The 14,245-nt window shown below is 31.0% G+C and overlaps 1 protein-coding gene across 1 annotated transcript in view; it reads right to left on the bottom strand.

Moving 5' to 3' along the window:
* LOC124374490 overlaps positions 1-13,890 on the bottom strand; it is a 29,710-nt gene extending 15,820 nt beyond the window's left edge. The window contains exons 1-2 of the mRNA XM_046832698.1: positions 13,818-13,890; positions 6,632-6,778 (exon numbers count right to left, since the gene is read on the bottom strand). Of these exons, the coding sequence (XP_046688654.1) occupies positions 6,632-6,778 (147 nt within the window). The 5' untranslated portion in view covers positions 13,818-13,890. The remainder of the gene's footprint in view (positions 1-6,631; positions 6,779-13,817) is intronic.
* Positions 13,891-14,245: the final 355 nt, after the last annotated feature.

Genomic DNA, 14,245 nt, shown 5'->3' with positions numbered 1-14,245 from the left:
AAGCATACACAAGCAGTGAAGGGATAACCTGTACAGCTTGCCATCAGCTGTTAATGACTCAACTGGTGTACTTTGAACCTCATTGTTGTGCAGCAGATAACATTAAGACTTTCTCAGCCACTAATAGTGTTTCCATATTTATTTAATAAATGCTGACACGTATTTTATTTACAATAATACTTGCATTTTTTCTTCATAATAAAATACTCTGATTTATTATCACTTGGACGTTAAAATAATTTTATGGATACTTCCTTGAGTGACCAATGTACGAATAAATCTCTTCTCTCAGGATGTAAAATTGAAGAAACAGTTAGGAAAAGTGGAGTACATCGAGGTAAAATAACTGATATAAAAGTAACAACCCCTGGTGGTAAAGTGTTACGATCAAAAAAAGAACTGGAAGAATACATTAAAATAAAAAAATTAAATTTAAAACTTGATGATTTTAATTTTACCTCAAGAAAAAATGTTAGCATTAAGAAAGCTAGTAAGGGTGAAAAATCAACCAAGTCAAACATGAGTATGAAGTTGAATGTTTCTGATTCTGTTTGTGAATCCCCTCTACCGCTTTTAAATATGGAAAACCCATCTAAAATTCAAAATAATGATATTTTATCAGAAACTGCCTCAACCATTAGTTCAAATTCTTCTGATTCCGCTGTGGAAACTCCTGTACAGTTTTCAAGTATTGAAACACAGACTGAAATTGAAGCTGTAAAAATGTTGTTAGTTTCTGATGAGCTTTTGAACGATAAATGGCTCACTGACTTGACAATTCAGCCGTATTTTCAAATGTTAAATGATAGGTTTCTGGATAAAAAATCGGGCATCATAATCAATCCACTCATTGTTTCATGCAATAAAAAATATTAATGACTTCCATTTCATGCTAGAACCACTTAATATAAAGGAAAAATGTTACATCATTCTACCAATAAATGACTCTGTTAATTTAACACAATCTGATAGTGGCTCACACTGGAGTACACTAGTATATGTTGGGTCTGAACAAAAATTTTTACATTTTGACTCTTCTGGTACATACAACCAAAGTTCTGCTCTCTCGGTTGCAAACAGGCTAAACACTTATTTAAACAAGACAATGCCAATCAATTTTTTAGATCTTGGTGGGCCGCAGCAGTCAAACAGTCATGATTGTGGAGTATTTATGTGCTGGACAGTGGAGTCCATTGTTTACAATATAATGACTTCGGACACAATAAATACAGAGTTTATTCGAAAAACTATTTTAACCCAGTCTGACATCATACAAAAACGCTCTCTTCTATCCTACGTGATTTACAACTTGTATAAAATCAGTAACAATGCTGTTGTTTCATTAATGATGGTAAAGTATGGTAAGTGTGAAAAAGAAAACAAATTTAAATCTGGAAGTGCAATTCAAAAACCAAGAGTTGTAAACCGTAATAAACCCAAACTGAAAATGAATTTCTCAGAGCATATTTTTCATAACATTAAAAAAACAAACAACTCTAAAACACACAAAAAATCTCAAAAAGCCAGTAGAATACAAAGTTTTAAAACCAACGTTACAATTTGCTCTGACAGCCAAGGTAAAAATCTTGCTCCAAAAATTACAGAACTGTGTGAAGGAAGAGTAAATGCTTTTGGCTATGTCAGACCAAACACAACTCTTCTGCAAGTCATCGACTCAGCTAAAATTGATGAAGAAAGTAGCCCATTAGTAGTTCTTGGCGGAACAAATGATAGTCTTAAAGAAAACTTTAATGAAATCTATGAGAGTTTAGAAAGTAAACTAAAAGTGCTTACTGTAACCAGACCTGTTTTCTTATGTACTGTACCTAATAGGTACGACAAAATTCTTAATGGTCCGGAAAACGATCAAATACAAAAAGTAAATAACTACATCATGGAGATAGCTGCCAGGATTGATGGAGTTTACATTATTAATCTTAATCATTTGGGACGACAACACTATACTGTCCATGGTCTGCACTTAAACATGCAAGGCACAAACAAAATTGGCTCGCATTATTTTAAAAGCCCTTACTTGGTGGAACAGTCAAGAATTACATTTCAAGTATGAGAGAGTTCAACCTCCAGTAAAAATAATAGAAAAGAAACATGACTGGAATAATTACTGAACATAAAGACTGTGAAAAAACTGCGTTTGCACACTGTATTTCTGGCGACTTTGAGAATGAGCGACAGATGACTGCTGGTGTTGCAGTGATTTTCAAACAACAATTTGGAAGACCACTTGCTTCAAACTGCATAACCAGTCACCTTGCTTATCAACAAGTCCCTGATGGAGCTGGAATCTATTCATTGATTACAAAGGATAAATACAAAAATAAACCTACTTTGACTGATTATGATAAAGCTTTTGAGGATTTCTCAATTGATTTTAAGAGAAGAGGTTTTACAAGGCTTATATGTTCGGCTGTGGGTTGCGTTCGTGATAAAATATCCATAGAACACTTTGTAACCAAAATAATGAAATTTCATCACCTTACTGGAGCTTCTGTGGACATCATATTGTACAACCAGTGGTCCTCCAGAGTATTATGGAATGGATTAACACATGATGAATTTATCACTGATTTAAAATACAATATTTTGTCAAAGTATCCGCAAGCTACACCATCATCGTTTGTTGTTGATCACATGCAGCCTGAGACCTCTTCACTTCAACCACTGTCATCAACCATAACTACAAACCTAGGACCACAAGGAGACAAGGAGATGGCCCTACATCAGGATCATCTTGATTTCCAATCCAAACAACACTTGGAAGCAGTGTCTGGTGAAAGTGAGGTGAATCATGGGCAATATGGTGTCAGTGATTTTTGTTCATCTTTTTCAGGTTTAAACTAAACTTTTATGACAATGAAAACTGTTCTGCATATAGATATAATAGTTTGAATGTTATTGATCTGGCTCATAATAATGCACTATTAAGTTCAAATAACAGTAATCATTTTACACTATCAGGAATGAAAAACTACCATCATTTAAAATATAGGCTACTGAAACCAATATCAAACTAAATTCCAAAAATAAACAAAATTTTGACAACATTCAACTTCAACCATTAAAAATATTACATCAAAATGTTCAACACTTATCATCACGTATTAATATATTAAAAATTAATTTAGAAGAAATCCAACCAGATGTAGTAGCAATATCTGAACATAAAATGACTGAAGCAGAAATCCTGTATCTAAATATTCCAAATTATAAAATATGTTCATTTTTTACAAGGTCTATCTCACTTGGTGGTGGTGTATTGATCTTAGTTAGAAGTAACATTAAAAGTAAAAAATTATTAATTCCTGAAGTCCAAGATCTTACAGCCGAAAAAGAATTTGAATGTTGCTTATCAGAAATTACTGTAAATACATTTTCATTTATTTTAGCATGTATTTATAGATCCCCACAGCAAGGGCTACTTGAATCTTTTCTAGGTAGACTTGATTTGTTATGTAATACATTAAATGATAAATTCAAGAATATTATCATAGCAGGAGATTTTAACATCAATGTGTTGAACAAAGACAATACATATAGGAACTTTGTTAGTATTTTAAATTCTTATAACTTAGTTTATAAAGTAAATTTTTCTTACTAGAGTTACCTCCGAGTCAGAAACCAGCATAGATAACTTCCTCACTAATATTACAACTAAGAAATTAAAAACATCTGGCCTTATAACATGTATATCAGACCATGATGGGCAATTGTTTGAAATTTTTGGTGTACAAAATACTCTTCATTATGTGAATAAAAGGTATTGTAGAAAGTTTTCAAAAACTAACACAGATTTATTTTTAAGGCTATTGGCTAGTGAAAATTGGTTAGAAGTTTACCAGGCTAGCGTAGAAACTAAGTATGATGTTTTTTACTCAATATTTGTTCATGTTTTTGAAATTAGCTTTCCTAAATTATTATCTGTTGAAAAAGAGAAAAACCTAAATAGTTGGATTTCAGATGATGTAAAGATTAAAAAGAAAAAAATTGCGCAATTGGAGAAAACATATAGGGTTTGGAAAACTAATGATTTAAAACAATTAATTAAGCAACTAAAAATTGAAAATAAAATTCAAATAAACAACAACAAAAAAAGGTTTTTTTGACAGTAAAATTAAGAAATCTACAAATAAGTCGAAATCAACTTGGAAAATTATCAAATCTGAAATCAACAATGGCGCCAAGATCACTGATAACATACAATAAGTCCGGGATGGCACATCCATATCAGACCCAATTCTTGTTGGTAATATATTTAATGATTTTTTTATAAATGTTGTGTTGTGTGCTTCCAAATATTCAGAAAGATTTTGTTAATCAATCGAGTCATGAAAAACCATCTCAAGCCTCAATTTTTTTCAAATTTAAAGATGTTGATGAAAGAATTTTAAAAGCGATTGTAATGGCTTTTGAAAACAAATTCTCAACAGGAATTGATGATATACCAATCACTATCATTAAACAGTCTTTTCCGCTAATCTCCAAACCATTAACCCACATAATCAATTCATCATTAATATCTGGCTTTTTCCCATCCAAATTAAAAATTGCTAAAGTTGTTCCACTCTATAAAAAGGGGGATTTAAATAGTCCAACAAGTTACAGACCTATATCTTTATTACCTGTGTTTTCTAAAATTTTTGAAAAGTAGTATATAATCAACTTTTGGATTACCTGGAAAGTAATCACATATTGGATGATCAGCAACATGGTTTCCTCCGACCACAAAAATCTACGATAACTGCTGGTGTTAATTTCATTGAATTAATAATAGATTTGGTTGACAGGAATGAAAAAGTCATTGGAATCTTCCTTGACTATTCCAAAGCATTTGACAGTGTGTCCCACGATGAATTACTTAAGGTACTTTACAATTTAAATATTAAGAGTAAGGAACATGAATGGTTCAAATCATATTTAAAAAACCGACAACAATGTATTCAAATTCAAAATAGTTTTAGTTATTTAAACAGCAAATATAAATATACACAAAATTTTTATTCAAATCTTCAAACTATAAAACATGGTGTCCCACAGGGATCTATACTTGGCCCTCTTCTATTTCTTTGCTATTTAAGGGGGTTTCCGGGTGTGATACAGGTGGATGGGTCAGTGTGCCTCTACGCTGATGATACCAACATCACAATTTCAGGTAAAAGTCAAGAAGAAATTGAGCTTAAATCATCTCTAAGTCTTACAACACTGTAAAAGAATATTCAGACACTAAAAATCTCCTAATAAATATAAATAAATCAAATTTTATTTCATTCTGTACAAAACAAACTAGATCAAAATTAAAGCCAAATATTTATCTAGAAAATTCAAAACTGAATCAAGTAGAAAATTCAAAATTTCTTGGACTAATATTGGACCAACACTTAAGTTGGGATAAACATGTTGACCATGTAGTAAATAAAATGTCCTCTGGTCTATACGCTCTACGACAAATGTCAAGGGTATGTAATATTGAAACCTTGAAAAATATTTATTTTACACTAATCAATTCACACATGTCTTATGGTATAAGCATGTATGGAGCTACAACAACAAAAACTCTAGACCGAATTCTTCACCAACAAAAAAAAGCTATTAGAATAATGTTAAATTTGGAACGAAATGAATCTGTCAAACAGCATTTTTCTAAATTAAGAATCCTTACTGTATATGGTCTATATATTTTTCAAACTATAATGCTTGTGAAATCAAATGAAGATAGTATATCTAAATTAGGAGCAAATCATGATTATAACACTCGCCATAGAAATTATCCATCAATCCCAAAACATAACTTAGAACTTTTTAATAAAAAAACCCACTGCTATAGGATCCAAATTCTTGTTATTTCTTCCAAAAACATTTCTAAAAATTTCACAAATTAGCATATTTAAAACAAAGTTAAAGTCATTTTTAATTGAAAAATCAGTATACTCATTTAAAGAATATTTTGAGGTAACTTAGTTCATCCAACAATTTAGTAGTTGATATGACATATTGTAAATAGTAGCAGAATTGTAAAATCATTTCAATGACATTTTGAGGCAAACTGCTTTATTTAATCAATAAATGGATATTGTAATGTAATGGTTGACGCTATTCTGTATTTATACTGTATGTGTACATTGTATGAGTCTTGAATAAAGTTGAATTGAATTGAATGAAGAAGTGGCTGGCAACGCAGCGCTTTGACGACGACACAGAGCTGCAGCAAGAAGTGACAAACTGGTTGAAGACACAGGCGGCAGAATTTTATGAGGAAGGCATTGTCAAGCTCATCCATCGATATGATCTGCCTAAATTTGAATGGCGACTATTTTGAAAAGTAGTATTTAAGTGTGGCTTTCAAATGTATAATAAAAATTTTTTCCTATACTTTGTTAATTTTTAATTACAAAACGTAATCTACTTTCCGAACAGCCCTCGTAATTATCAATTCATATATTAATACTAATTGTAATAGTATTGTAATTATAACAGAAATAAACTGTCTTTCATTTCAATTCAGATATGATGCAGACTAGCGATACTCTATTAAACGAGTTGCTGCTTTTTAAAATGGCGAACAGAGTAAACATTAAAGCTAATCACAAGATGCCAAAAAAAAATAAAAAAATACCTGAAGGCACATGTCAGAAACTTGCATATCATCACAGTTCCAACGACAGAACAGTTTGATTTCAGGCAGTTCTGGATCCTGAGCCACTGGTATGGTGTCAGCAGTCAGTATGGGCTCGTCCACTCCCCAATCCTCTCCGTCAGCCATCTACATATAAATCAAATCAAATAATTACAGTAAAAACAATTGAAACTATATATATATATATATTTATTTATTTATTTAAGATATATCATAAATATATATATATATATATAAGATATTTAACGGATATTTACATCTTTTGAGTAGAATATTAACATTTCAAGGCAATTATTCTCTAATTTAAATCTTTCCAAACAAATTAAGTGCACTAGCTATTGTGTTATATTATTACCTTAAATTGACCGGCTAATTTCTTTATATTTGCACAAGCTTTTTGGAAAAAATTGTTGTAACAAACAAAAACAAACATTCATTTTTTTTATAAATTAAAGAAATATGCATATTTTTCTAGTGAAAATAAAACACAATAGCCTATATTTTTAAATTGTATTAGTACGAATTTATTTTTAAAACTTTTTCGAGTTTCATACAAAAATTGTACATATGTATTGTTTTAATACCTATAACGCAGGAAAGGCTATGCAATTATAAACATAATTCACATATAGTATTATACTTTTCCACATCAAAAAAACTAAGGTCAACAATGGATTGTCAAACCTTTATGCACTTGGCACCAATAAAACAAAAGTTTGTTGCTATAGAAACATCCAGATTTAAAATCAATATTACGCCACTAATAATAAAATAATAATTTTACACTGTTTTATGATTTGTATTTACATTAAAACAAATGTATGCAAAAAAGTAAACAGTGCTTAGGAAAAACTTTTTAACAAAACACGCCAAAGGAGACTTTTCAAAAAAGTAATATGTACAGCTTTACAATTTTTTTCTTGACGTCTCCTAGCAATGAAACTAAATGTACTGACATCGAAAAGGCCTTACAAAAAGAAAAATCACTGCGGTTAGAGGAGCTTGAACTGTCTGTCTGTCTAGAAGCAGATGTTGAGGTGGATGTAAAAAAACACAAGGACATTATTAAGGCATTAACTCGGGATTTATCAAGTTATATTGAAGATGTTAAACATAAAAATAATACAATCAATGAGCTCAATGAAAGTATAACTATTTTAAACAGTGAAGTAAGCCAATTAAGGAAGGAAAACTGTATTCTTAACAACAGGATTGATCAACTAAAAGAAATTGCAGACAAAGAAAAAATCAATTTTTCAAGCGAAATAAATAATTTTAAGTCCTTGGAAACTGCCCTAAAACTGCAAATAACACAATTTGAACAACAATTGAATAATTCTAACAAAAATTTTAATAACAAAAACTACAACCTAGGCCTACATGAAAATGATGTAAATTTTAATTTATGCAATACACTCTTGGCGAATGAATGGATTCTAGATGACTCAATTTCATTGTACTTCGATTTCCTGCTTCAAAGCAATGTAATGAAAAATGTCTATTTCATGAGCCCAAATATAAGCCAAGGTATTAAGTGTACTAATGATATTGACTGTTTTTTGGAACCTGAAATGATTAGTAAATCTTACATTTTCATTCCAATTAACGATTCTAAAGGAGCAATGGAGGTCAATGGTTCCCATTGGAGCTTACTGTTTTATAGCAGGGCAGATGAAGCATTTTATTATATTGATTCAATCAAGAATTATAATCTGAGTCATGCTCAAGTTGTATTCACAAAGCTGGAGCCTTATGTGTGCTCATCGGGACCATGTTCTTTCAATGTAGTGAACTCTCCACAGCAGAGAAATGGCATTGAATGTGGTATATATTTGCTTATTTTTGTGGAATGGTTGGTGAGGGGAATATCGGCTCGGACAGAATATGAGACCTTTGATGTTGAGGCATACTTTGGTGATCTTGAAGTCAGGGATTCAGATATAATTCGGAAGCGTGCTATTATGACGTACTTAACATATAATAAACAATACAAGGAGTTGAAAGAAGAAATTGCTAAAGAACTAATTTTTAACATATCTGGCAAAGGAGATCTTGAAACAAACCAGTCCAAAGAGAAAATAAATATTCATGAAAGACAGCCATCACATGAGACATGCAAGATTACTGAGGAACAAGTATCTGCTGCAAAAAATACAAAGTGTCAACAAGAATTTGAAGATTCTTTAAGTTTTATTTCTGGTATGGAGAAGTGGTCAGTGGTGAAAAGGAAAAGTATGCAGGGACGCTTTAAACCATCGGTGTTCTTTGATGCAAGATAAGACAACCTCACAGACTGTTACTGCAAATAAGTACAGCATTTTAGATAGACTCTCAGAAATTTGTAAAAAAGAAAATGAATCATATGATAAAAATCATTGCATTAAGAACCATATTAAGAAAAATAATATTGGTACTGATAAATCTTACAGTGGGAAAAGTAAAACTGGTATGAAGAGCACAACATTTAAATTTAAGTTTAAAATGAAAGTGAACCTTTGTTCAGATAGTCAAGGTTCACTTTTGTCATCAAAATTGGAGGAGCTAAGTAATGGCAAAGTGAACTGCTTTGGGTATGTGCGAGCTAACACTACTCTGACTCAAGTGGCTGACTCTGCTTCTTTATGGGATGATACTAGTCCAGTCATCCTCTTAGGAGGAAGTAATGATAGCCTAAATGGAAATTTTCAGAATATTTATTCTAATTTGGAATTAAAACTCCATCATCTTAGTAAGACCAGGCCTGTCTTTTATTACTACAGTTCCAATTAGATATGACAAAGATTTAAGCAGTGCAGAAAAACAATGATTTGAGACTTGTCAATAGCTACATTACGGAGTTAACAAACAGGTTGGATGATGTCTTCCTAATTAATTTGAATGGTTTCAAGAGGTTTCATTATACCGCTCACGGCCTCCACTTAAACAACAGAGGTAAATCAAAATTAGCTTATGTAATTTTAAATGCTCTTTCCTGGTGGCAGTCTAGGAACAAATCTGGAAATTTAGAAAAGATTACGACTACAAATTCCAAACCGGAAAATCATGCTCAGGACTTTGAACAGATGAGTGAATTTCCTCGACTACCTACAGCTAAAAACTTTAGGAGAGTTCAAATGGAGGAGACAGCAGCAGATGGCAGTTCAACTCAAGATGATTTAACTTTACAATTACCCCAAGTGTCCAGTATCAGTGTTGAAAAGTCAGTCTTTGCTCTCAAATGGGTTAGGGATTAATGGTCCAAGTGTTGTTGAAGCACTAGATCTCTCAACAGCTTACTGTGTAAATGATAGTTATGATGAAGATTGTAACATTTCTGTATTATCTCCTTGTAATAGTACCAATAGTGATAGTGATGGATCAGTATTTCTTGGTTTTTCTACTCCTGTAAATAGTTGTCGTAAAATTAATGTTTCAAAAAACTGAATCAATTCCGCAACAACCTTTTTAACTTAGACAAAAATATTCACAAAGTACTAACACAGTCAAAGGACGGATTTTTTACTGCATTGTAACATTCAAAGTATTAAAAGTAAGTTTGAAATTTTGGAAATAATAATTAAAAGTTTCAATGCAATCAAAATTATTTGCTTGAATGAGCATAGTGTTGATGAGGAAAATAAATGTGTTTTAAACAAAATACCCAACTTTAGATTAGCGGATGGTTTTTTTTAGAAATGCATCAAGGGGTGGTTCTTGCATTCTCGTCCATGAATCTTTCTCTCTTATAAAAGTAAGGAATGATTTAAATATTTTTAATGAAGAACTATGTTTTGAAGGATCGTTTTGTAGAAATAGAATGTTTAAATCTACTAGTGGTTTCTATATATAGAATCCCTGGGAGTTGCATCACTAAATTGTTTTTAATTAAATTCAGGGCCCTTTTAAATTGTTTACAAAAGGAAACTCTAAAAAAACAAGTAATTATTGCAGCAGATTTCAATATAAATGTGTTGGTGGATGACTCTACCGTCAAGTACTTTGAGAACCTAATCATTAGTTCAGGTTTCTCACTAAATGTAAGGCAACCTACAAGAATTACTAAGACCTCTAAAACATGTATTGACAATAATTTTAACAAGTGTTAACTATGTACACAACGTCTATATAAATATTGACCTAGGTTTGTCTGATCATAATGCTTTACTTGTTCTGCTGCCTAAAGGCAAAAATATAAAAAATAAAAATAACTCTTATATCTTAAAAAAAACGATTATTTCCAATAAAAAAAGTTCCCTTATTTGTGGACAGACTATCCTGTTATATATTGAATACTTTATTCTTGACAAGTCTGTTGATGAGAGTTATAAAAGATTTTTATCTATAATCAAGCTGTCTCTTGATGAAATTTTTCCTGTCAATGCTATCTCTTCCAAGCAAAGGAGAAAACCAAAGAAATGGATTACTCAGGGAATCATAAAATCCTCTGAAAATAAAAGAAGGCTTCATATTCAATCAAAGTACTGTACAGATCCTTTATTTCTAAGTTATGTCAAAAAATATAAAAAAGTGTTCAATAAGGTTGTTGTGGAAGCGAAGAAATCGTGTAATAGTTCTTATATAATAGATTCTAAAAACAAAACTAAGGCAATGTGGAATGTAATTAAAGATGAACTAGGTCTTAATAAAATCAGTAAAAATGACATTAAATTAAAGATTAATGATAAAGAGATAGATGACCCGATATATGTAGCTAAACTTTTCAACAATCAATATACAAATATAGTAGAGATATTAAAAGTTCCAAAAGTTCCTGTCACATTACCCCCTTCACATTATCTTACATGTGAACAAAATGACATTGAGTTGCAAGTTTTTTCACCCACTAACAAAACTGAGGTCAAAAAATATAATTTTAAATCTGAGCAACAGTAGTTCAAGTGGATGGGATGAGATCCCTAATAAGATACTTAAATGGTCTGTTGATACAATCTCTGATGTACTAAGTGGACTTATAAATAAGTCCTTATGTGAAGGAATTTTTCCTGAACTATTGAAGTTATCAGAAATTCACCCAATACACAAAAAGGGTTCACGTAGTGAAATAAACAATTATAGACCAATTTCTCTTCTAAGTTCGATTTCAAAAATTTATGAAAAAATTATCCATAGCAGACTTTTTGACTTTTTAGAATCTAATAAACAAATTATGTAAAGAGCAGTATGACTTTAGAAAAAATTCTAGTACACAAGCAGCTCTTTTCTCTTTCGTAAACAGTACCATTGAAGCCTTGGATGAGTCAAGTTACACTGCAGGAGTTTTCTGTGACTTATCTAAGGCTTTTGATTGTGTAAACCACACACTTTTGCTGACAAAGTTAAGAAGAATGGGTGTCAAAGGCACAGCTCTTACACTATTATATTCTTATTTATTTAACCGTAAACAGAGGACAGTTATTACTAATAAATCAGGAAAATATTATTCTAATTGGGCAGATGTAAAACATGGTGTACCCCAAGGGTCAATATTAGGCCCATTGTTATTCCAATTTTATCTATGTCAATGACCTGCCAAATTACCTTCCTAAAGAAGTTTGTAGCCTCTTTTTATATGCAGATGATACAACTGCTTTAATTAGACGGAAAATGTTAAGTGACTTAGAACTTTACACCAAAGATGTCATTGGACAAACTTTCACAAAATTTTCCTTACTCACGGTCTGTTGTTTAAATCGAGACAAGACTAATACATTACGCTTTAAATTAAGAAATGATAATTTTTGTAAAGGGTTTTAGTAATAATACACACGTGTAGTAAAATTTTTAGGCATACATTTAGACACTAAATTAAATTTTTCCATCCAACCATATCAATATGTTAAATAAGAAACTTAACTCAACTAGATATGCTTTGAGTATACTAGTTCGAATAACATCTTTGGAAGTTGGTTTAGCTGTATATTATGCCCATGTATACTCGATGTTGAGTTATGGAATTACTTTGTGGGGTAACTGCTCAGATGTGCAAAAACTCTTTATTAGTCAAAAGTCAATTATTAGAACAATAGGTCATTGCAACTCAAGAACAACATGTAAACCGTTATTTAAAAAATTTAACATCCTTACTTTGCCATGTATATACATTTTTTTGAAATGCTTAAATTAGTACATAAGAATCCTGATCAATTTGAAAAATACAAATTTAATCATAGATACCACACAAGAAATTGTAATTTGTTTCAATATCCGGCACATAAACTAAAGAAATTTGAAACTAGTCCTCTTTATCTAGGTTTGAAATTATATAATAATATTCCACAGGCATATAAAAAACTTCCCTTATCTACATTTACTAAAAAATTAAAAGAAGTACTTTGTCAAAAAACATATTATAGTATAAATGAATTCTTTGAAGATGGTTTATGATGATAACGAATAGTAAAAATATATCTTCAAAATATCTACAATAGGTTTAGCCTTAGATTTAATCAATGTTTCTTTTTTATGTTTTATAGATCAATGTGTCAAAAGTTATTTTTTATAAGTATGAAAAAATAATGTTTTAGAATAAGTTTAGTTATGTAGTTTTTAATCATTGACTATGTACCAGTTTTTATTACATTGTGATACCAGAAAACGTATTGTACAATAAATATTTGTCTATTGTCTATTGTCTATTGTCAATCAACAAGATGTTCCTCTCAACTGCACCTGCCCCTTTCACCGTTGGACGTTAAGTAATACATCACTAACAAACAGCAAACAGGTTCAAGTTTTGTTTTAAATAGTGAATTGTACACTATGTCCCAAAAAATACTAAGCAACAGTTAAATTTAGATAGTTATTTAGCATCACATTATGGTAGGGTTTATGAAATTATAAGTTATTTAATTTTACTTGTATATATTTACATGTACCATTATTGTTTGCTCTAACGTCTTAACCTCAAACATAAACCTACAAAAAGCAGCAGCTTTATATCACATTTATATGTACAGTACAAGAGAAAGCTTAGCGTGATGAATGGTACCTAGACACAAATTAGGATATTATAAAGCAAAGAATATTTAGAACATGCTATGCATCCACATCCACCATCAAGGATTGTTCTGCCAAATAACATTATTTCGAACATGCAATAATTATCTCTGCATAGTAGTTGATAGAAAACTATCCATCACCACAACACTGTGAACCCTAGTTACTGTATTTTTCAACAGATACAAACCCTCCGCTCAGGAACTTAATCGTGGAAGAATCACTTGAAAACACTTTCCCTCATCGTGGACTGGCCATGGCACCATTTCTGGCATCGCACAACCCACTCAAATAACATCATGTGATTTTTTCTTTGAGGATATGTTTAAGACCAAGTTTATATACCTTAAAAAGTGTAAAACATTCAAGATTTGAGACTAAGAATTAGCAAGGCTTTGTCAAACATTAATGACTAAATGTGTAATCATGTGTAAGCAGAGTAAGACTGCCAAGTTGATTGTCTTTTCCCCAACAATGGAAACACAATGGACAGCTTGTCATTGATTTGGGAATTCAAAATATTTTGTCTTAGTGTCGTATAAATGTATATTTTAGAATATATTATCTTAATTATTATTTAACAGAATAGACTAAATTAGTATTTTATTATTTTTAGAG

The sequence above is a fragment of the Homalodisca vitripennis genome, unplaced genomic scaffold (genome assembly GCF_021130785.1).
Source record: "Homalodisca vitripennis isolate AUS2020 unplaced genomic scaffold, UT_GWSS_2.1 ScUCBcl_8680;HRSCAF=16885, whole genome shotgun sequence".
Taxonomy (NCBI): domain Eukaryota; kingdom Metazoa; phylum Arthropoda; class Insecta; order Hemiptera; family Cicadellidae; genus Homalodisca; species Homalodisca vitripennis.
The sequence above is the reverse complement of the archived record's forward strand: the minus strand, read 5'-3'. Positions and strand labels throughout refer to the sequence as shown.